This window comes from Trichomycterus rosablanca, chromosome 5 (assembly GCF_030014385.1).
Source record: "Trichomycterus rosablanca isolate fTriRos1 chromosome 5, fTriRos1.hap1, whole genome shotgun sequence".
In the NCBI taxonomy this organism is placed as follows: Eukaryota; Metazoa; Chordata; class Actinopteri; order Siluriformes; family Trichomycteridae; genus Trichomycterus; species Trichomycterus rosablanca.
The window spans coordinates 20,335,199-20,360,261 of record NC_085992.1 but is presented as its reverse complement, the minus strand read 5'-3'; the positions used below and the strand labels follow the sequence as shown (position 1 = coordinate 20,360,261).

At 38.9% G+C, this 25,063-nt stretch overlaps 1 protein-coding gene across 2 annotated transcripts in view; it reads right to left on the bottom strand.

Moving 5' to 3' along the window:
* Positions 1-5,971: 5,971 nt before the first annotated feature.
* gpatch11 (G patch domain containing 11) overlaps positions 5,972-25,063 on the bottom strand; it is a 37,334-nt gene continuing 18,242 nt past the window's right edge. For both annotated transcript variants that reach the window (XM_062995824.1, XM_062995825.1), the window contains exons 3-8: positions 23,062-23,103; positions 22,863-22,983; positions 8,269-8,359; positions 6,476-6,571; positions 6,316-6,397; positions 5,972-6,223 (exon numbers count right to left, since the gene is read on the bottom strand). In XM_062995824.1, coding sequence (XP_062851894.1) covers positions 6,165-6,223; positions 6,316-6,397; positions 6,476-6,571; positions 8,269-8,359; positions 22,863-22,983; positions 23,062-23,103 — 491 coding nt within the window. In that variant the 3' untranslated portion in view covers positions 5,972-6,164. The remainder of the gene's footprint in view (positions 6,224-6,315; positions 6,398-6,475; positions 6,572-8,268; positions 8,360-22,862; positions 22,984-23,061; positions 23,104-25,063) is intronic.

The following is a 25,063-nucleotide window of genomic DNA, read 5'->3' as shown; positions in this document are numbered from 1 at the left end:
GCTGTGATTCGGTCGTAGATCATCACAGCCGTGATGTTATTCGCGATAACACACGACCTCAAGTGTTCTATTGCTTTTATACAACAGTTTGTACAAAATAAAGAAAGAAAATAAATTAAAGAAGCCCTGAATTTCATATTAAATATGCTTTAATATTGACAATACCTTCCGCCAAAAAGTAGTTCCACAACAAATATAAAGTTTAACACTACAAAGCAAACATCCCAAGTTGCAAAAACTCATTTTAGTGAGGTAAGAACAACAAGAAGAAAAAGACAAGAACCTCTGAAGGGAAAAAAGGAAATAAAAAACCTCTCACACACACCAAAGGATTATGGATGATAACAGAATTCTTAGGAGCTGCTAACTGGGCTATTAAGCTAACTGTTCGCGTCACAAACACATTAATGTTCCCTACATAGTGCACTAGATTGTGTATCAGATCGGGAATTTATGTTCCCTACATAGTGCACTAGATTGTGTATCAGATCACGGATTTATGTTCCCTACACAGTGCGCTAGATTGTGTATCAGATTGCGGATTTATGTTCCCTACACAGTGCGCTAGATTGTATATCAGATAACGGATTTAAAACGAGATCGGGAAAAAGTCTGTGTCGCCTGCGTGCGCATTTGTGTGCATGAAGCTTGTCGTTACTGGCAACGCGTCAGCGGAGTAATACAGTTGTGGTGTGAAAAGGCCGTGCTGTTATCACGAATATCAGCACAGTTAGAACGCTTCTCAACCAATCAGATTGTAAGGTCAGAACTACCTGTTGTATAAACAACAGTATGTGTCACTGCAGGAGTGAGGTTTCTACCTTTTTTGTTCTTTTCTTGTTGTTTATAATTGTGTGTTAATGTTAATTATCTAATTTTAGATTGCGGTAAAGGCTTTTTGGTACAGATTCTTTCTTTCTCATTGATTGTGGGTTTACGACCATTTGCTGGTTGGCATGACCGTATCCATGAAAGTGAAACTGGAACAACTTTCACGTAGAAATGGAATTAGATTAACACCTTCAGGAAAAATGTTCCATGAAGGAAGGTAGCCTGGCTATAGGAGAAGCTGTTGGTTATGGCAGTATACGCTCAGCTTTAAGAATGAACAGTACCATTGTGATCTTTCTTGAAAGTGTTAAAAAAAAAGAATAGTTCAGAATGGCATTGTTATTCAGGGCACATGTTACACCAGCACCTTTAATACAACCTACACGAACAATAATACTGGTAAATTTCCCCTACTTTTTAAAGATGAATTGTTAATATCGGAATTGTTATGTTACAGTCAATGTGTGTCATAAATCATATTATCAGACACAATTAAGTGTTTTGGGTGCGGAAAAGAGGGACATGTATGATGTACGTCTTCTATAGGGGAAGCCTATAGCCTATATGGAGGCTAGACCCACCTTTGAAGCTGATGGGGACATGTGAGCATGCTGGAGAAGGGTGTGGGGGAAAACAAAGCTACCATAAATGAGACTTGTACTGTTGATAGCTTGAAGACCAGGATGCGGGTGGTCTTCATGTGACATCTGGAGTGTTTCCAGAAAAATCTTTAACAATATACATATGGCCAGAGTACTTAAATTTTATTGTTTAATCCTAACATTGGCAAAGATTAAACAATTAAGGTTTTTCTAATCATTGCCTGGTACATTGTGAAACATCAAGCCCAACAGTGCACACTGGCCTTTCAACAGTTCTTTGCTGAATGATATGAACTCTTGCTTTTTTGGAAGTTGCAGGAATGGTGGAATTGTGAAAAAAATGAAATAGAACAACTCTATCAACAGTACACTCTTAGTGTTTAAAGGTACATTACTAAATCTGTGAAACAGGAAATTTGGGACTTCTTAAAGCCCTAAAATAAAAAATGGATTAAGCGCAGTGGGGCTCTGGTCCACTCACACTTTCAAAGGTTGTCCCAAATGGATGCTCCATCTTTTTTCAGTCTTGAAAGGAAGAACAGGCAATGTCGTTTTATTCACTATCCGTGGTCTAAGAAAAAGGAAGAGCTGAGAGAGCCCACTGAGATATTCAGATGAGCTGTAAGAGTTTACATGGAACAAGAGTTCACAGACCTTTTTTTGAAGGTCTATTCAAAATATCTGCCCAAACTAATGCAGAGATAGAAAAACCACTGGCTGAGAAACAGCTTTATGTTGCATTGCAGACAATGGAGGGTGAAAAAAACTTCAGGCATTTATGGCCTCCCAGTAGAGTTCTACAAGACATTTTGCTCAGTAATGGCCAAAGCTTATGAGAACATGATAAGAGCTGATGGGTCCTTGCTATTAAGTTGTTGGAGAGCCGCTATCACTCTTGGGATCTTAGGAGAGCCTCCTGTGTACCGACTTCAAGCTCTTCTCAAAAACTCTGGCCAGTAGACTAAAGGACGTGATGGTGCAAAGCATTCTCTTTGATCAAACTTACTGCATGCCAGGGAGGTCCATCACAGATAATGTTTGTTTAATAAATGATGTTTTGGGAGGTCACCAATCTTTTAGAGACTGATATCTGTCCGATTTCCATAGACAAAAAACCTCCTTGGCAAACTCTTGAAGCTTTTGGGTTTAGTTTACTTCACTAACATGATAAAAGAATTGTAGAGACAATGAAAATGTAATGATGGAATGTAATGTTGTATTGTTGTTGAGCCACTGCTTGCAAGGCTCCAGTCCAAGATTATCAGTAAAAGGCTTATATACAGTGCCTTGCAAAAGTATTCAGCCCCCTTGAACTTTTCAACCTTTTGCCACATTTCAGGCTTTAAACATAAAGATATGAAATTGTAATTTTTTGTGAAGAATCAACAACAAGTGGGACACAATCGTGAAGTGGAACGAAATTTATTGGATATTTTAAACTTTTTTTAGAAATAAAAAACTGAAAAGTGGGGCGTGCAATATTATTCAGCCCCCTTGCGTTAATACTTTGTAGCGCCACCTTTTGCTGCGATTACAGCTGCAAGTCGCTTGGGGCGACTAAGTCTCTATTAGTTTTGCACATCGAGATACTGAAATTTTTGCCCATTCTTCCTTGCAAAACAGGTCGAGCTCAGTGAGGTTGGATGGAGAGCGTTTGTGAACAGCAGTTTTCAGCTCTTTCCACAGATTCTCGATGGGATTCAGGTCTGGACTTTGACTTGGCCATTCTAACACCTGGATACGTTTATTTGTGAACCATTCCATTGTAGATTTTGCTTTATGTTTTTGATCATTGTCTTGTTGGAAGATAAATCTCCGTCCCAGTCTCAGGTCTTTTGCAGACTGCAACAGGTTTTCTTCCAGAATGGTCCTGTATTTGGCTCCATCCATCTTCCCATCAATTTTAACCATCTTCCCTGTCCCTGCTGAAGAAAAGCAGGCCCAAACCATGATGCTGCCACCACCATGTTTGACAGTGGGGATGGTGTGTTCAGGGTGATGAGCTGTGTTGCTTTTATGCCAAACATAACGTTTTGCGTTGTGGCCAAAAAGTTCGATTTTGGTTTCATCTGACCAGAGCACCTTCTTCCACATGCTTGGTGTGTCTCCCAGGTGACTTTTTATAGATATCTTTGAGAAATGGCTGTCTTCTTGCCACTCTTCCATAAAGGCCAGATTTGTGCAGTGTACGACTGATTGTTGTCCTATGGACAGATTCTCCCACCTCAGCTGTAGATCTCTGCAGTTCATTCAGAGTGATCATGGGCCTCTTGGCTGCATCTCTGATCAGTCTTCTCCTTGTTTGAGCTGAAAGTTTAGAGGGACGGCCGGGTCTTGGTAGATTTGCAGTGGTCTGATACTCCCTTCATTTCAATATGATCGCTTGCACAGTGCTCCTTGAGATGTTTAAAGCTTGGGAAATCTTTTTGTATCCAAATCCGGCTTTAAACTTCTCCACAACAGTATCTCAGACCTGCCTGGTGTGTTTCTTGGTCTTCATGATGCTCTCTGCACTTTAAACAGAACTCTGAGACTATCACAGAGCAGGTGCATTTATACAGAGACTTGATTACACACAGGTGGATTCTATTTATCACCATCAGTCATTTAGGTCAACATTGGATCATTCAGAGATCCTCACTGAACTTCTGGAGTGAGTTTGCTGCACTGAAAGTAAAGGGGCTGAATAATATTGCACGCCCCACTTTTCAGGTTTTTATTTCTAAAAAAAGTTTAAAATATCCAATAAATTTCGTTCCACTTCACAATTGTGTCGCACTTGTTATTGATTCTTCACAAAAAATTACAATTTCATATCTTTATGTTTAAAGCCTGAAATGTGGCAAAAGGTTGAAAAGTTCAAGGGGGCTGAATACTTTTGCAAGGCACTGTATCAGTACTGTCTGTAACATCAGATTTTAGCGTAGGCAAATGATATAATTATGGTAATGGGCTGAAGGACATTTACAACATTGGAACTATATCAGCTGCAAAAATAAACTGGGACAAAAGTGAGACTTTTGCTGTGGATACATGAGCCACCAGTCTATTCAGTTTACCTGCTGGTTTAGTCTGAAAAAGGGGGGATGGTAAGTATTTGGAAGTTTTTCTTGGAGATCAGGCCTCCCATCAATGAAACTGGAAGGAAGTTGTAGAGAAAATGGAAGGTAGACTGGCAAGATGAAAGCGGATTCACAACTGTCTCAGTTGTCCTTTAGGGAAGTGTGCTGATTATACAGTAACCCTACAGTTAAAGGGGGGCAAGGCCTGATACACCTGGCAACCTTCTGATTACAATACATGCAGACATTCCTGACCTGAACGGTGGACCTAGTATGAAAGGAAAATGGCCAGCACCATACTAAATAAAAAATAAAATAATTTATCCTTGATATAGCACTTTTCAGTGAAATCCAAACAGCTAGGTCTAAGTGGGCTATCCATTTCAGTGTCAAAATCTGGGGGTTATTCAAGCACAAGTTTAATAAAACTAACTCTGTTATTGATACATGGAATAATTAACTGACACGTAAAAAAGAGTTTCTGTTTTAAAAATATACTACTGCTAACATGGTTCTGAACAGAGGTGATCCTTGTCTAAAACTTGGACTCACCCCAGACCTTAAGAAAACATCAAAGAGCTAGACGTCAGCACATTGTCTGGACAAACACTGTATAACAGCTGTGTAAAAAGGTAAACAAGTATGCTTTAAATAGAAGGACTAGCAGAGGATGGAAAGAAAATATTAGGCTGGGGACAGACAGACACCCTGTTTGGCAGGTTCTGTACAAACCACGACTGACTGAATGATCTGGTGATCTCCAGTGGAGAATTTTACATGTTGTTGTTGTAAATAAATGCCTTTATCCCAGTTATTATCCTGATACCAGTGATAAGTGTGTGTTCTGTGGTTTCTGAGAGATGATTTGTTTTATGAGATGTATAGGATTTCAGCCACAATTTGTTGAACTCTTTATTTACAAGACATGGAAAGCTGTTTGCACTAAACTTGCAGCTTTCATTTTGGGGGCAGGTTATAACCAAAAGAAAAAAATCAAATGGCACATGCTTAGTGTTTTGATTGGTCTCGCAAAATTAGCTTATTTACTTATCTGCTCACACATTAGTATCTGTGGAGTTTGGTATGTTTTCCTAGTGTCCATATGGGCTTCCTTCAGGTACTTAGGTGCCCCAAAACAGGCAAAAATGTGTTTTATGCATGTAATTACGGTATAAACCATTTTTCTTTTTTTTTTTATTAAAAAGTGAAATAGAAAACGGTCAACAAATATTGGCTATTCAAAATAAAAGTGCACTTATTTTTAATGCATTAATGATCACATTAAAATTAAGGTATTAAATTAATTCATGCATAAATTATCACATATACAGATGTTAATAAATTCACATTTGTATGGTAATTTTATTGACAAATTATATTTCTAATTATGGTCTAATTATAGTTATATTAAAAGCAGATACCAGATTTGCAGTTTTACTTTAATAAAGAGTACACAAATCACAGGGGATACAAAAATTAAATGTCAGTTGGTCTATTAAACAGATGAGAAAGAAGTTTATTTTTCTTAAAGGCAGAAAAGCAGAATCATTAATCAGATATATTGACTGAACTACCTTCAACTCAACAGAATTTAAATGTTAAAAAATATATGAAAAAAGGCCTCATGTAACAAGAAAAGGGGTAGACAAAATGGCTATTAATAGTTGATTTAGTCATCATGATCTGTTGCTGTTTCACCAGGGCAATTAGTCTGTAAATCCTCATCATCTGTGAAGTTATAACATTTCTGTCAGTTCTTATGTTTTTGCATTACTTGTCTCTGCAACAAGAAAATGAGAAAATGTACAGAATCAACTTACTACTATATGCTGTTCCGCACCATATGCAGTAGAAATGCACACCCCTTAAGTAAGATGTCAAAAACTGCAGCTTCATCAATGCCTAAAAACAAAATTAGTAGCACATTAGTATTTTACTTCAATATTTAAGTGGATTTAAGTAATAAGTTGTTTTTGTTACCGTCAATTCCTCCTTTTCCTGTTCACATATATCAATGCTGGGCTCATTCGTATCTACTTCAGGCCAATGCCAACTGTTCCCTGGAACAATTATACCCTAAACAGAAATGTAAGAATGTCACAAGAGCAACATAAAAAATAGCTTAAAACCTGTTGGTATCACATGAATTTTTGCATTAGATAGACAGATACATGGATGGATGGATGGATGGATGGATGGATAGGCCAGAGACTTTTTATGACTTCAGTTTTTAGAACATTGCACACTACTATTACTTTTGGAGAAGTTTCAACTGAATGCCTTTCATAAGCACTTGTGCACCTCTCAGCATTCCATTTCAAAAGAAGAATTATATTAAGCATAAAGTTGGAAAAGGGTTCAAATACCTGAGTGGTCATTCACAATTTAAATTAATGTTAAACTCCTCTACTGACCCAAAAGAACAAGAAAAGTCTTTTCCAATATGCTTAAAAACCATGTAAATAAGCCACAGTAGATTTTGGATTCTGTTCTGTGAAGGAATGAATAAAAACAGGAACTTTTTCTGGCCTAAGGATAAGCAGTATGTCTAGAAAATCTTTGGAGGGATTTAAAGAAGGTGGTTGCAGCCTGCAAACCCAAGAATATTAGTGAATATTAGCCGATGAGAAGTTGGTTAAAGTTCCTTAGGAACCCAGCCAGAAGTTAGTGCCTGGCTATGCATCACCTTTGCAGCAGGCCATAACAGCAAAGGAATGCTCTACTAAATACTAAGTATGCTTGTGAAGGGTGAAAAATTCTGAGACTGCAAAAAGTGTCATTTTCTGTTGAATTTGGAGAAACCACTTAGCTATTGAAATTGTTCTAGTTTGTTTGGTTTATTGCAAACATGGGGTTGAATGATGAATTAAATGTACACTGTCAAAAATGTGTGGGTAAAAAGACACACACACAGTATACACTACATGGCTAAACATATTTAAACATATATAATAAGTTACACTTATATAGCGCCTTTCAAAAAACCCAAGCACGTTTTACATACAAAAGTAACAATCACACAGAAATAGCATAAGATGAAATGAGAAAGTGCTGAGAAAAAAGGTGAGTCTTTAGGAGAGCTTTAAATTTAGAGAGAGAGATGAAGTGGAACATAGAGAGGAAGGAAGAGAGTTCCAGAGAGAAGAAGCAGCAACACAAAGATCAACCACCCATAGTACTCAGCCTGAACCTGAAAGCTACCAGGAAACCAGTATCTGACGACCTTAAATTCCGGAATGGAGTGTAGCACTTGAGAAGGTCCGACAAATAAACAGGACCTAAACCATGAAGTGCCTTTTCAGCCATAATAACAGCCACTCTAATGAGAAGGCTTCTCACAAGTCTTTGAAGTATGTCTGTGAACATTTGTGTCTGTTTAGTTAAAAGAGCATTTGTAAGACAGGGCAGTGAGAAAAGGCCAAGAAAGCCTCAACTAATGTTCCAGGCTGAGGTCAGGGATCTGTGCAGGTCACACAAGTTTTTTTTAAACCAAGCTTTTCTTTATGTCTTTATAGACCTTGCTTTGTGCACAGGGGCGCAGTATAAGCAGTTTAGGGAATGCTCTTTCCTGTTACAGCATTAAAGTTGCTGCATAAACAGCTGAAAGCATATAATAACGGAACACATGGATTCAAAAAAATTAGGTGTCCCACTATACTTTTGTCCATACAGTATCTGTGTATGTATAACTATTTACACATACATAAATACATACATATACAGTACATTATTATTATGGTATATATTTTGTAAATAAATAACAATATAAATACCTTCTGGCTGTCCAGATGTTCACAGGCCAATTGGCTTTTTCTCAGGTCAACTTCAATATGATGCTTCTCTCTTTCAGTTTTTTTGCGCTCCCTGTAATAAAATCTTATTAGTTAATAGACAATATTAGGCATAATTAAAACAAATAAAAAGCATGTTAAAAGTATTTAAATGTTATGACCTCTGGAATTACTTTGTGTTTGCTTATGGGTAAAATCATTGTACTCTCTTGCTAAATAAAACATTAACACCTGTTCCAGACAAAACAAAAATCGACAGTATAACCACAAGGACACAACAGAAAAAAAAGCCAAAATAGTGGCTGAATGTTTTCATATTAATAAAGTATAAAGTACTAAAGTTAATAAAGTATTAACTGTGAATTATGTCACAAAAAAGCTGCAGTGGCTCTTTTTGTTATTACACTGACTAGACCACAGATCACCACTTTTTTTTACAACACTCAGTGCCAGTTATAAGGAAATACTGATAATGAAGGTTTACATACTATTAAATAAAAGATTTAGGGAATCAAAAGAAAATCTCAGTACGCGTAAAGCAAGGCCAGAAACCACTGTTAAATCTGCTTAACCTTCAAGCCCTCAGACAGCATTTCACCATAGTAAATACAGCCGTATGAGCTTAAGAAAAAACATTGTAACCATTGCAGTCTACCGCTGCATCAAGAATGCAACCTGAATCTCTGTTATGCAAACAGAAAGCAATACATCAATTCTATAAGTTCTCTGGTCCCAAGAGCCAATTTTACTGACAAAAATCGTTTATTTAGGGGTTACATATCTGTACACACCCTTAGCCTAATACATGGTTGATGCACCTTTGGCGGCAATTACAGCTTCAAGGCGTCTTGGGAATGAAGCTACGGGCTTGGCACACTTGTTTCTGGACATTCCTCTTGGCATATCCTTGCAACCTCCGTCAGGTTGGATGGGGAGCATCGGTACATAGCCATTTTCAGCTCCTTCCACAGATGTTTGATTGGATTCAGGTCTGGGCTCTGGCTGGGCTACTCAAGGACATTCATAGACTTTCTCCGAAGCCACTTCTTTGTTCTCTTGGCTGTGTGCTTCGGGTCGTTCACCCAAGTCTGAGGTCCAGAGTGCTCTGGAGCAGGTTTTCTTCAAGGATCTCAGTATACTTAGCTGCATTCATTTTTCCCTCTATCAGGACTATTCGCTCCAGTCCCACTGCTGAAAAACATTCCCACATCATGATGCTGCCACCACCTTGCTTCACTGTAGGAATGGCATTAGCCAGGTGATGGACGTTCCTCCAGACGTGATGCTTGGTATTCAGGCCAAAAAGTTCAATTTTGGGTTAATCAGACCATAAAATTTTGTTTCTCATGGTTTGTGAGTTCTCTAGGTGCCTTTTGGTAAACTCCAAGCGGGTTTTCATGTGCCTTTTACTAAGAGTGGCTTCCGTCTGGCCACTCTACTACAAAGGCGTGATTTGTGGAGTGCTGCCTGGATGGTTGATCTTCTAATAGGTTCTCCCATATCCACAAGGATATGCTGGAGCTCTGTCCGAGTGACTCTCAGGTTCCTGCTTACCTCCCTGGCCAAGGCCCATCTTCCCCGATCGCTCAGTTTGGCCGGGCAGCCAGGTCTAGGAAGATTTTTGTAGGTTCCAAACTTTTCATTTATGAATGATGGTGGCCACTGTGCTCTTTGGGACCTGTTAAGCTGCAGCAATTATTCTGTACCCTTCTCCAGATCTATGCCTTGACACAATCCTGTTTCTGAGGTCTGCAGATAATTCCTTTGACCCCATGGCTTGAAGTTTGCTCTGATATGCCCTGCCAACTGTGGGACCTTTTATAGGCAGGTGTTGGCAATCCCCAATCATGCCCAATCAATTGAATTTACCACAGGTGGACTCAAATAAAATTGTAGAAACATCTCAAGCAGTATCAGTGAAAACACAATGCACCTCAGCTCACTTTTGGGTGTCACATCAAAAGGTGTGCACACTTTTGTACATATGATATTTTACATTTAGATTTTTAATAAATTAGCACAAATGTCTTAAAAACCTGCTATCGCTTTGTCATTGTGGGCTATTTTGTGTAGAATTTTGTGACAAAAAATGAACTCAATCTATTGATTAATGTAATAAAACGTGGAGAAGGTAATGCTAAGCTAGCACTTGACACTGGACTGGAGCTGCTACCGGCTATTACACAGCAACAGAATAGATACCCGGACAGCATTTTTCTCATCGCTGGAGACTTTAACCATGTTAACCTCAAGACTGCACTGCCAAAATTTCATCAGTATGTTGATTTTCCCACCAGAAGCGGAAACACACTGGACCAAATATACTCCAATATTAAATGTGCTTGCAAAGATTCAATTTTTCCCCATCTGGGGCAATCAGACCACTTGTTTCATATATCCTCACTTCTATGTATAGACCTATTATAAATATGTCAAGGCAGTGTAGACATGGCCTGAGAATGCACTCTCACAGCTCCAAGACTGTTTTGAAGATACTGATTGGAACATGTTCCTGCAGCTGTCCACACACAATGGAAACACTGATATTGAAGAGTATACATCAGCAGTATTGGCATACATCAACTACTGCACGGACAACATCACTGTCACAAAAAGCATCCAGGTGTTTTCCAATCAGAAAGCCTGGATGAAAAACGAGGTACGGAATCTGCAGCCTTCAAGTCAGGTGATGCTGCAGCATATAGTGCCACTAGGACAAACCTGAAAAAAGGCATCAGGCAGGCGAAAAAGGCTCACAGGCATAAAATTGAGAACCACTTCAACAGCAATAACCCTCGACGAGGATGGCAGGGCATTCAGTCTCTCATCAACCATGACAGTAAAAATACATCTCTGCCCACTGGGGATGCTACACTAGCTGAAGAGCAAATCATCTTTAATGAGCAAAGATAGCCAGAGGATCTCCAGTTTGTCAACAAATGCATGAAAAAATGCATCTCATAAAAACAATGTATCTCAAAGAAAGATTGGAAAGGGAATTGCAACAACAATTTTCTCATGCATTTGTTGACAAACTGGAGATCCTCTGGCCATCTTTGCTCATCAAAGACTCAGCCTTTCCTGGATGCTGCTTTTAAGACAAGACAAGACAAGACTTTATTGATCCCCTTGGGGAAATTAACTTGTTACAGCAGTATGAAAGCAGGAAAAAACAGAAAGAAATCTGGTGCTGAAGGAGCTTGTTAGGACCCCTACAGACTTGTGTAGTGGATGTGCGGTGTTGGCTATCATCCTCCATTCTCCCACCTCTACAGGTTCGAGAGGACAGTTCAAGCCAGAGCTTGCTTTTTTAATCAACTTGTTCAGTCTTTTCTTGTCTCTCTCCGAGATTGCACCTCCCCAGCACACCACTGCATAAAAGATGGCTGATGCTACAACAGTGTCATAAAAAGATCTAAGCAGTGGTCGGCACATTCCAAAGGACATCAGTCTCCTCAGTAGGTGGAGGCAAACTTGGCCCTTTCTATATAGAACATTCGAGTTGCTAGACCAACCCTGGATGCTCACAGGTGTGGTGTGATGCAACCTTTTTCTGAAATCGATCACCAATTCTTTAGTCTTACTGGTGTTAATGTGAAGCACATTTAGTTCACACCAGGCAGCAAAATCCTTGATGACTCTTCTATATTCCAGTTCGTTCCCATCAGATAAACATCCAACAATGTTGTCGTCTGAGAATTTTTGAACGTAGCAGTCTTGTGTGTTGTTTTGAAAATCTGATGTGTACATGGAAAAAAGAAATGGAGAGAGGACAGTCCCTTGGAGAGGTAATAAATTGTCCACGCGGTGAGGTGACAGTCACCTCCAGCATCCTCCAGCTTCTTTCTCACTTTGGTCCTCCTGAAATCCCTCCTCACCTGCTCAGCTGTAAGGAACACTGCATTTTTATTTTCTTTGCATTTTCCATACTGTCCCAACTTTTACTGATTTGGGGTTGTACAATTAAAATTTTACTTTAGAAAAAAAGACATCCTATGCCATAATAGCTGGTATTTCCCACTTTGGCTAACATAACCTCAATTATGTGTTTCTTATAACCTTCTACCAGTCTGTGAATTCAAAGGGAGAAAGTTTCGCACTCATCCTTGCAGAATTCATTCAGCTGTGGGATGTTTAATGTTTTCCTGTATGCACAGCCCATTTCAAATCTCACCAAAGCATCTCAATAGTATTAAGATTCAAGCTTTGATTTGGCCATGACATTTCCACCACAATTTCTACAGCTGGTATGAGTTTCTTGTGCTTAAATGCTCTGTTTGGTTTGCCCCAATCATATCTCAATCCATTACGGCGAAGTGTGTTACTAATGGTTTTCTTGGTGACTGTGCTCCCAGCTCCCTTGAGATCATTGACAAGCTCCTCCCGTGTAATTCTGGGCTGACCTCACCTTTCTCAGAATCATTCTTACCTTACCAGGTGAGATCTTGCATGGAGCTCCAGAGCGAGGGTGATTGACTGTGATCTTGTATTTCTTCCATTTTCGAATGATCGCACCAACAGTGGTCTCTTTCTCACCAAACTTCTTGCTGATGGTCTTGTAGCCCATTCCAGCCTTGTGCAGGTCTACAATCTTGTCCCTGACGTCCTTTGATAGCTCTTTGGTCTTGCCCATGGTGGTCGAGAGATTTGAACGGAAGAAACTGATTCTGTGACGGGAGTCTTTTATACAGGGACAGGACTAATTTGTGTGCCTTTTGTGCACATAACCGGTCTGTGGGGGTCAGAATTCTTGCTAGTTGGTAGTGAATCAAATACTTATTTCCCTTAATTAAATACAAATTAATTTATAACTTTTATTTAATGTTTTTTTTCTGGATTTTTTTTTGATATTCTGTCTCTCTCTGTTAAAATAAACCTTCCATAAAAATTATAGACTGTTCAAGTCTTTGTAAGGGGGAAAACTTACAAAATCAGCAGGGGATCAAATACTTATTTCCCCCACTGTACTTGTGTGAATCAGTCTTTTCCCACATGAAAATAATTAAGTCTAGATATGGGTCCACCCTTTCTGATGAACACTTGAAAAACTGCTTGAGAATTAGTATCAACAGCTCCTGTCCAGACTATATAAACCTGGCTGATTCCATTTAGAGCAAATAATCAGAATGAGGTCAGTGTGAATTTTCAGTCACTTGCCCTGTAAATCTGAATATCAATACAGGAACTGAAGTGCATTTAAAAAAGCTTCAAAGCTTTTTTGAAAACTGATGAGGCCGACCTTAAAAAGTAGTTCGTGATGACCTGTAGACTGAAATAGTAGATCTCAAGCCACGAAAGTGTGGGCACCCCTGGTCTAGATTTACAGAACGGAGAGGTATTTGACAGGGATGAAAAGAAAACAGCCACTAATACAGTGATAAGACTTGAACTCTCACAAATTAAGTTTTTGGCACAGATTGAACTTTATCTTTTTTGCAAAGTGTTTGCAAAATTTATTTCATTTTTTTATTTTTTGAAATAGCAGACTGGTTGAAGGAGTTGAAGTCATGTACAACAGAAATTACTAGAATAAAGGTGAAAGGAACATTCATGATCTTTGAAGTTAATTTAACAAAGTTAAACTTGGCCTATTTTTGTCAGCATTTTTTGGGGGGATGAACATTTTTCATCTTCCAAAGAAAAGAAAAAGTTTGAGAACCACTGCCCTAACCCCTGAGAATAACTGAAAAATGAGGGCATTGACTATTTGTATAGTTTTAATTTTCTTTAAAGGGAATACTTCTTGGTACCTCACAGATGACTAGTATGATTAGATGCTTGATGCATGCCAATAATTTGACCCTTCTGAAACAGATTAACATCTTTTCCACGACATCCTTTCGACATGGTTGTTTAACAAATGAGAAGCTACTCACTGCATCAGTTAGGGTTAAATAACTTGTTGCCAGCTGAAACAATCACCCATGCAGTAATTATCCAATGGTAGGCTCTTAAGTATTTGCTTAGTTAAATCCAGGTGGTGACCTTTTTTTGGCCAGGCAGTGTAGTTCTGAACATTTGGACACAGATTAACATGAAGATTTAATGCTTGATTACTGTACCACTTTGTCTTCTACTCTGAATTTTATTCACAAACAGGTGAAAGATGCTTTATCAACTGAGGGTCCTCTACATGACCTGAAACCTGGTGACTGGGTAGTGGAACAATGGGGTGTGGGTGTGTGTAAATTATTAGGAACATCTTGCTGTTTTTATATTCCAAATGAACATGATAACATAATCTGTCCCACCAGTAGCTGATAATTCATGGTTTTCTTAGTTTACACTGTGGGTTAATGGATGGGGATCATAATCCCAGTAGGCATAGTAATTCTGTTGTGTTGTATGTTCATACCTTGCCTACTCAAATGTCTTGTCTCAATAGGACAACGGATGTTACACAGCCTTTCCCCCCAAATGGTTCGACAACAACTGCAACCTCTAACTGCTTTTCAGCGTAAACCAGATGACATTCCAAGTTGGCCAGACCTGTTTTAATTCCTGGATGATTATAACTGCTCTGAAGATCAGGACAAGGAAACAACATGTTGCAAACATTTAAATTTTACGTTTAAGCAAACAATATAAACATGCTGCTAATGTATTACAGTAAAGGCATTTTTTTGCAGCTGTAATAACTGATGTAACTGATGTCTTATGTCTGACATATGTAAACGTATTTTATTTTGTTCCAGTTGCCCACATTTGGTGGAAGGTTAAGGCAAGGCAAGTTTATTTGTATAGCACCTTTCATACACAGTGGCAATTCAAAGTGCTTTACATAAGGAAAAAATTAATTAAAAGCATTAAAACATTCTTGAGATCTAGAACCTCAGAAAGACTTCTTGCAAACATTTAGTTACAATTAAGACAACATGAAATTCAAACAAGAGAGATAAAAAATTAAGGACATGAAAAATTAAAAGAAAATATTGTAAAATATAACCTACAATTTAGGGAATATGAAATTAAAACAAGAGAGATAAAAAATTAAGAACATGAAAACTAAAAGAAAATATAGTAAAATATACACTACAATTTAGAAGAGCATGAAAAACTAAAAGAAATATGGTAAAATGAGGGTAATAGCAAAAATTTCGAGCTCAATCATAGGCACAAGAAAAAAAAAAGTTTTTAACCTGGATTTAAAGATTTCTACATTTAAGGAACATCTAATATCTCCTGGCAGTCTGTTCCAGTTATATGCAGCCCAACAGCTAAATGCTGCTTCACCATGTTTAGTTTGGACTCTGGGCTCAACTAGCTGACCCGAGTCCATGGATCTAAGAGATCTACTGGGTTTATATTCTCTAAACATTTCTGAGATGTATTCTGGGCCTAACCCATTCAGTGATTTATAGACCAGTAGCAGCACTTTAAATTCTATTCTGTAACTAACCGGAAGCCAGTGTAGAGATTTTAGAACTGGAGTGATGTGCTCAGTTCTCTTTGTCTTAGTTAAAACTCTAGCAGCAGCGTTCTGAATGAGCTGTAACTGTTTAATGGTCTTTTTGGGAAGTCCAGTTAAGAGACCATTACAATAGTCCACCCTACTGGAGATAAAAGCATGGATCAGCTTCTCTAGGTCTTGTTGGCACATTAAACCCTTGATTTTGGCTATATTTCTAAGATGGTAGAAGGCTGTTTTGGTGATGGTTTTTATATGGCTGGTGAATGTGAGATCTGAGTCTATTAGAACGCCAAGATTTCGGACTTGGTCTTTGGTTTTTAGAGACCGGGAACTGAGGTGTTTACTGACACTGGTCCTCTTTTCTTTGCTGCCAAACACAACAATCTCTGTTTTGTCCTTATTTAACTGTAAAAATAAGGCTCATCCAGTTATTGATGTCCTCCAGACACTGACACAGTGAATCTATTGGGCTGTAATCATCTGGTGAGAGCCAGATATATGTGTGTGTCATCTGCATAACTATGGTAATCAATGTTGTTAGCCTGTAGCATTTGGCCTAATGGCAGCATATAAAGATTGAACAGAAGAGGTCCGAGAACCGATCCCTGGGGGATTCCACATGTCATAGCCACCCTATTAGATCCACAGCTGCCAATAGTGACGAAGTAACTCCAGTCTTCTAAATAAGACCTGAACCAATTAAGGACTGTTCCGGAAAGTCCAACCTATCCAGCAGTATTCTATGATCTACAGCAGGGGTGTCAAACTCATTTTCACCAAGGGCCACATCAGCATTATGGTGGCCCTCAAAGGGCTGATTGTAACGTATCCTGCTGTGATTGCAGTCTGTTGTTTTTCTTGGAGGCCGAATTCTGCATTTATATTGTCCTACTTTACCACACCATCTTTACTTTTGAAAGATGCAGTTTGTTTAGGATTTTACAGTGTATTTTTAAGACAATCATTCTGCCCTCACTAATAGTTTATCCCCTTTTCCCAGCTAGACAGACAGACAGACAGCTCTCCTCAGAATACAGTCGGTTTATTTGCTCGCCAGCTGTGTGATACACTGGGTGCATCAAAATGAAGTAAAAATACAAACAATAAAAACAATAAAGAACTTAATACAGTAAAAGCACACAGCTGTAGTCAAGTGCTACATCTGGTACAATATGAGATTTAACCAAACGTAAAATAGCGCTAACGAGTTAGCATTTTGTGTAAAGATACTAATTGCTATAGTAACGTAACAACAGTATTTAATTACGGTAAATTTGTAACTAAAACGCTGTGATATACTCACTAAACATTTACTAACAACTGAGAATATAAACGCCACTACTTACAGACGATGCTTTGGTATTATACTGCAAGATAATTATTTATATTTATTATTATTGTTTACATTACTACCCGCGTTCTTTTGCCGTAAAAGTCACATGGTTTCTCAGCGAAGGTCAAAGTTAGTTGCCATGACTATGATGTCGCCGGTTGCCGTTTAAAGGCGCAGGTGTCCCATTAAATTATAAGAGAGTCTCTGTAACGACTCGAACCGTCACAAAAATCGTACAGTCGTTTAAGCTCTCGCGGGCCACATAAAATGACGTGGCGGGCCGGATCTGGCCCGCGGGCCGTGAGTTTGACACCCCTGATCTACAGTGTCAAAGGCGGCACTAAGATCCAGTAAAACCAGAACTGATATTTTACCTGAGTCAGTATTCAGCCGTAGATCATTTAACACTTTTATGAGAGCCGTTTCAGTGCTGTGGTGAGCTCGAAAGCCTGACTGAAATTTTTCAAAATAACCACTGGAATTCAAAAAACTGCTGACTTGATTGTAAACAACTTTCTCAATGATCTTAGCTATGAAAGGAAGATTTGAGACCGGCCTGTAGTTGTTTAACACAGACGCATCCAGAGTTCTCTTTTTTAGGGGTGGCTTAATGGCAGCTGTTTTCAGTGACTTTGGGAAAACACCTGATTCTAGTGAGCCATTAACTATTTGTTGCAAATCAGTTTTTACAGAGTTAAAAATAGTAAAAAAAAAATCAGATGGCAGTATGTCGAGACAACATGTCGATGATTTAAGTGTTTTTTGGTCTATTGTATTAAATTGTGACATAATAGTCATGTTATTTTTAGGTGTCTGTAGGGGCAGCATGGTTTCATCGTTTGACTGAGTGGCGTTGATGGTCAGTCTAATAGTTTTGATTTTTTCACAGAAGAAATGAGCAAACTCATTACATTTCTCTGTGGACAGAAGTTCTGGCGTGATCTGTTTTGGAGGATTTGTAAGCTTGTCGACCACGTTGAATAGAGTGCGGGTGTTGTTGATGTTCCTGTTAATGATCTTAGAGAAGTGCAGCTGTCTAGCCCTGCCTAACTCCGAGTTAAAACTACAAAGGCTTTGCTTATAGAGACCATAGTGGATTTGAAGTTTAGTTTTCCTCCACTTACGTTCAGCTCTCCTGCATTCTCTTTTCAGAGCTATTACCATCACTGTGTTACGCCATGGTGCTTTCTGTTTGCTCAACGTTTTCATCACTTTTACCGGGGCAACCACATCCATGACAGTCAATATTTTCACGTTGAAGTTATCCAGGAGTTCATCAACTGACTGCAATTAAAGTTGGTGATATAGCTATGGCCTTTCATTTATGTACCTTTTCTTAACAGAAACAGAGCTAGTTTGAGCATCTGGACTGATCAGCATTTCAAAGAAGACACAAAAATGATCAGAGAGGGCCAAGTCCTTGACCATAACAGAAGAAATGTTAAGACCTTTAGAAATAACTAGATCCAGAGTGCGCCCTCGAGTATGTGTAGGCCCTTTCACATGTTGCAATAAACCAAACGTGTCAAAAAGTCAAAAAAGTTATTTGGTGTTATTGTCCTTGTTATTATCTAAGTGGATGTTAAAATCCCCAGTTATGATGAAAAAGCTGTACTCAGTGGAGATAACTGACAGTAGTTCAGCAAGTTCATCTATAAAATGTGCAGAGTATCTTGGAGGTTTATAAATGGTTAAAAATAAAATTTTGGGAGTACCCTTCAAAATAAAACAGAGGTATTCAAAAGACATAAAATTGCCAAGCACAGTCTCTTTGCACTGGAATACATCTTTAAATAAGGCAGCTACTCCTCCACCTTTCCTACCACTTCGACACACATTCATAGAACTGAAGTGTGCTGGTGCTGTTTCATTAAGAACAGTAGCACTGCTGCCTTCTGCTAACCATGTTTCAGTTAGAAACAGAAAATCTAAGAAGAAGAAGAAGACTAAAATGATTTGTTGGCTAGAGATCTAATATTAAGCAGAGCTAGCTTTAAAGGAACCACAGGAGCCCCTGGGGCAGCCAGAGGTTGTCGTGGTACAGGTAAGAGGTTAGACTGGTTGACTTGATATGCTGAATGCGTTCTATTCTTTCTATTTCTAATCAACACAGGAATAGAAAACATTTCAGGCATACTGGGTCCAAGCTTACTCTCCAAACTGTTGTCAGTATCATATCTGCTATAGCAAGGACCCTGAACACATCACAACGAGTTATCATTGTTTTGTATTCTGAAGCTGCTATCAGTAGCACTCGCTGAACATTCTGAACTCTGTACAGCCAGAGTAGATGAAGTACAAGGCTGCTGCTGACGGTGCTGAAGTGGCCTCAGAGAACGGGGAGGGGGCTGTGGACAGGGGGTTAGGGGTGCCCTGCGCTTTTTGGGTGAAACCTGTGGACTGGCTGAGATGGAGTGTGAGAATTTAGTCCCAACACACACCAGTTTCTCCATTTTCTCTGTGAAATCCATATGTGGAGGTGATGTTGTTGAGAGAGAGAAGTTGGAGGATGACTGTGATGTTTCTGCTGTTGACTGCTGTGTCACTGCCTGATGATGAAGGTCGTAATAGCTTTCGTCAAGAGTCAGAAACTCAGCCTGAGCTGTGTTCTCCAGTGATGGGGATTGTATGTTTGATGGTCCTTCATGGTTGAAGGCAGGTGAGGGAGGTTGAGGATGCACGTATTGTGTCGAGTCAGTCCAAGAAGCAGATGGGTGGCTAAGAGCAAAATGGAGGTTGTCCTTTAGTGCCTTCACTCCAGTCTTGCTTAGGTGGGTGCCATCTGGGTAAAAAAATTCTCTGCGCCCCCAGAATAAATTAAAATTGTCAATATAATCCACACCTTTCAAACTGCAGGTTCTGCTTAGCCACGTTTTGAGGTTGAGTAGCCGTGAAAACATATTAGATCCTCGGGCTGGGAGAGGCCCACTGATGAACTTCTGAGCAGTCAGCTTCTCAAGTGTATTAAACAGTTCAGTGAAGTTGTTCTTTAAGATTTCTGACTCCTCTCTGCGAATGTCATTTCTGCCCACGTGCAAAATAATTCGGTCGATCACTCCATGCTGGGAGAGGATGTTGGGAAGTTCCTCATTTAATTCCGAGACATTTGGGAGACAGCATGTTAGCATTGATCTGCTGCCTATATTCTTGATGCCAGAGTCACCGACGATCAGAGTTTTCGGAGCATTCTCTGCGTCAGGCAAGGGCATCTGCTTAAACAGCCTCGTGTTTTTGCTAGCCCGCTTTGAGTCCCCTTTTATAGTCAGCTTCGCTGGTTTTGTTTCGTTACCATTACTGCTGGGGGTAACCTCGATCAGATTTCTGAGCGGTTCAAACGATTCAGCAAAGGGATCGGTTTTTGTTGCGACCCTGCTATTTTCCCACGGGGTGCAATTGTGCTAGCTTTTGGAATAGTTTTAGCTTTCCGAGCTCATGATGAACAGTCTGGTGTGGAAGACATTAAGACAGCCACCTGCTGCTTTTGTGGTTTTGGTTTTGCTCCAAGTTTGTGCCACCGACTTATTCTCTCACATGGTTCGTTTCTGTTCCCCTGTTTTGATTGAATTCTGTCAAGCTTTGTGAAGTCTGTTAAGCTCTCTAGCATTAACTTAGCTGGTTGTTCTGTGTTAGATTTTGACTCACCCTCGAGTGATCTGGAACCATTTCTCCTGTCCGTTCCAGGTAGGATTGTGAGCATTTTTGTCTCCAGCACAGCGATTTTCCGTAACTGTGCCCGAGTTCAGTCTGACGGCTAGTGGAAAATTCCGTTAACTGTGTCTAATTTAATGTAGTTCTGTAATTCTGTGCCTTTCCAGCCGATCTATCGTCAGTGATTGCTGATTGAGCTCTATATTTTAGAAATAAAAAATAAAAAATAACTAAAAACTAAAAGCAAGCGGAGAGCAGACAGAAAGCGTGCAGCCAGAGCGAGCGTCAAGGACAGACTATTAGGTTTAAATAAACATACTTATCTCATTTATTTTTTTGGAGCAATGCTTGCCATTTACTTACATTTATCCATTTTCCTAATGTCTTATTATCTCCTAGATAACTTATCATTACTTGTTTTTTCAAAGTTTAATTGTCTAAGATGACAAAAAGGGGGGAAGTGTTATGGAAAAATTAGATGCTTATATTTATGCTTAATATAACCTGAATATTAGTACTTTGCTGCTTGCGCATTAAATACTTATAGTTGTTTAATCCTTATGTGGGTGTTCGAGGTAAGGCTGGGAGTCTAAAATACAGAAATAAGTTAAGCTGTAAGCAGATAAGAAACAACAGTTAGCACAGAATGGAGGTTCCAAAGTCCAACACCCAATGTAATGTGACGAGCAGTATAAAGGGAGGGGCAGAGTTCTGTACCTTGTTCTTCAGCTATTCCACTGCTGTAAGAACCCACAATTGTGCCAATGAATTCTTCCAATTAAGTCAACTGTAATCTTTGTTTTCATTTATCATCTTAATTTAATTTTCCATGACGAGGCCAAGAGGAGGAGTAAGGGAAACCACAATGAGAGGACTAAGGTTCCCACACAGATCAAGTTTATTTGACCCACAAAGGTGATTAATTCCACTGCAAATAGTGAACAAACATAAGAACTATATGAAGATTACACGACAAACAAAAGACTGTTAATACACAAATTATTGGCTCTTCTGTGGCTCTTCAAAGGAGAACTAGCAAGCGTTTGATATACACATGCAGGGACTGAGTTAGGCTATTAGCAGACTCTCTGCTTGCATTTAACTGCCTGACCAGCAAACAAAACACTAGTATAACCTGCCAACTGGAGTAACCCAAACTGAGCCATCTCTGCTGGCTGCTTTACTGCTTATACGCATGTTTTCCCACCAGCCACTTGGGGGTTAAACCTTAGCTAAATAAATGAGAGATTCCACAACCCTGTTGTCTTCTCTCTGTGTTGTTCTCTTTTCATAGGCGCTCTGTGCGCGAAAGGGGGTTAAAAGAGCCAACTCTCCTTCTTTCCTAAAGGACAAAGTTTTATGCACACTTACTTTCTGCGTTGTGCTAGAAACATCCAGGTGACAGGTCACAGTACCTTGATGTTATATGCATGCATATTGTCTTTTAGTTTGCAAACATTCAGTCAGGAGCGTCAAACAACTGAATCCTGTTGGATGGTGCATCATTCGCCTGTGTCTATTGTGCTTTTGCAGCGCATCAAAGGCGCATGGGATGACGGCATGATCAGGGTCATCACAGGATTCAGAAATTTTCAAACCACTTAGATTTTTGCACACTTTTTGTTGGGGATTTATTTTTGTATTTATATAATTGAACATTTTCACCCTTCAATGTAATGTTAATCACATATATTTTGCCAGACATAAGGTTTGCTGTTCTGATCAAGGAGTTTTATTTTCATCTAATCAGACCAGAGAATCTTTTTTCTCATGTGGCTATTACGCACATTTTAGCAAACTCCAACTAGGGAGTATAAATTGTGAGCCCTTATGGCCCAAGGTATGTGCCTTTCCAAACTATGTGCAATCAATTCATATTGCAATAGGTGGACTTTAATGGAGTTCCGGACACATCTCAAGAATAATTAAAGCAAAAACAATGCACCTAATTACAATTAGAATAGCCATGGTCTTAATACTTTTGTAAATAAGAGATTTCAACTTATTTTACTTATATTAGTCTTTTTTTTTATTATAAAACATGCTTTTACATTATGGATGACAGAGTAGACTGAGGAGTAAAATGACAATTATATACTTTCTAACTAAGAGATATGAACACTGTCAAAATGCACTGTATAAAAAATGAAATTTAAAAGATTTTTTAAAATTTTACTTACATACCTAAAGTCATTAAAAACCCTTTTCTCCATTTGTTGTTGCAACTGCACCTTTGTCTGATAACTTTGTAATTCCTCTTCTGCTTTCCTTTTCTTGAATTCTTCCAATCCAATGCCCCCCCTGTCTAAAAAAACACACTAGCAGTTACATGTGTAATAATCAGTAGTTAATTTATTATATCTTAATATGCAAATTTACTGACCAGTTTTAATATTAAGAGGAATCGGTTCAACACACCCAGTTCCTAAAACATAAAAACAACAAAGTAATAGTACAATTGTTTGCTTATAATGTCATTTGCTGTTGGCAGCTCCAAATCGTATTGTATGTAAAGTTTGGCTAACCCTAACATCCATCAGATTCCTCCCACCTACTTAAACATGCCAATAGGTGGATTAACTTTAAATTGCTCTAGGTGTGTAAGTGAAAAATAAGTGTATGGCTGCTCTGTTTAGGATATATTTTTTTGCATTATGCACATTGTTTACCTGTTTATCATTCTTTTGTTGCAGCATTTTACAAGTTAGCATGGTTAACATTCAAAGCTGAAGATGTAGAAAGGAGCAATTGAAAACTGCTATTTTATTCATGGACCATTTGAAATAATTTTACGTATAAACAAATTAAAGTTAAAATCAATTTTCATAAAGAATCTTCAGGGAAAAAAGTAGTAAAGGCACCATGGAGTCTTGAGACATCGAAACTTGACCTTCAGCTTGTACATAGAAATTTTAAGGGGCTGTCATTGTTAAACAAAATACCAAGAAGACTGGACCACCAAAGGTATACTTCTAAACTAATGAATGAATGAATGATTCCTTTTGGCTGCTTTCATTGTCCACATATTTGATAAGGCACAGTTTTTACACCTGATGCCCACCCTGATGCAATTCTCCCATTTGTCCTGGCTTGGGACTGTCACTAAGAGTGCATTGATGTGTCCCCCAATGGCTAGGGTCACGTAACACCATGTGCCTTCTGTGCTTGGGAGTCCAGCCCTGGATTCCAACCCCCTGGAGCTCAGGCACTACTGTACTAATGGTGAATAGCATTGAAAAAAAGCTCAATTTAACAGTCAACACATACTGAGGATCAGAATAATCACAGTATACTATGCACAAAAAATTATTTGCTTCATTGCATTTTACTATTTTTATGCGTCACAATATATTGTTGATGATACTGTTATGTTGATGTTCAATCTAAACATTTTATAAGACAAAAAACAAGACAAAGAGAGTTTGAAAATTATTACATTAATTTCAAATGTGAGACAAGACTAATGTTGCAATCATCAATGTGATCTTAAGTAACCAAAGCCTGCAGTTTCTTAGATTAGTCCAATCTTTTTTTTATTTTTTTTTATGCATCTAGTCATTGCCAGATACCCTGGTTATATCTCTCAACTACTGCTGCTGAGGAATCCCTCCAGCTCTTCCACCTGGCAGATGTTTGCCAAGCCGCCTGACTGGACTGTATATGGAATTGCAACAAAATATTTTGTCCGTCGCTCACATTTAGCAGACGCTCTTATCCAGCCCAGAGAGCATAACCAAGTCGATTTAAACTTGCAGGCTCGAGATCTCAGCACTTGTGATAAGTCCAATCTAAATGATACCCAATTATTGTTTAAATTTGCTGAATTATTTTAAAGAATACTTTAAATGACATTTTACTGTATATGACAACAAAATATTTTTTCCGTCATTTTTTTTTACATTAACAACATTTAGCAGACTTATCCAGAGTGCTTCCACCTACTCTAGTTTAAGTAGACAACAGTCCAAGGATACATGTGCTGAAACCCTGTAAGAACAAAGGAATAGGTAGAAGACTTTTTTCCAAGAAGCTATAGAAGTTAGTGCATGTCAGTTTTCTCGCATTCCTAGGTCTCGCATTATTTCCTGAGAAAGCTAAAAATGGGCTCAGCTGCCTCAATAACTTCTGGTGAACTTGTACCTCAGCACCATCAAGAGCATCCTCTCGAACTGCAAGATTGTGTGGTACTTCACCTACACAGTCTCAGAGAGAAAGGATCTGCATCGAACGGTCAGTGTGGCAGAACGAATCATCGGGACTCCCCAACATGGACAGTGTCTATACCAGCCGATCAGGAAACCAGGCCGACAGCATTAGCAGAGATGCAACACACCCTGGAAACTAACTATTTGCCTTGTTACCATCTGACAGGTGGTACAGGGCTA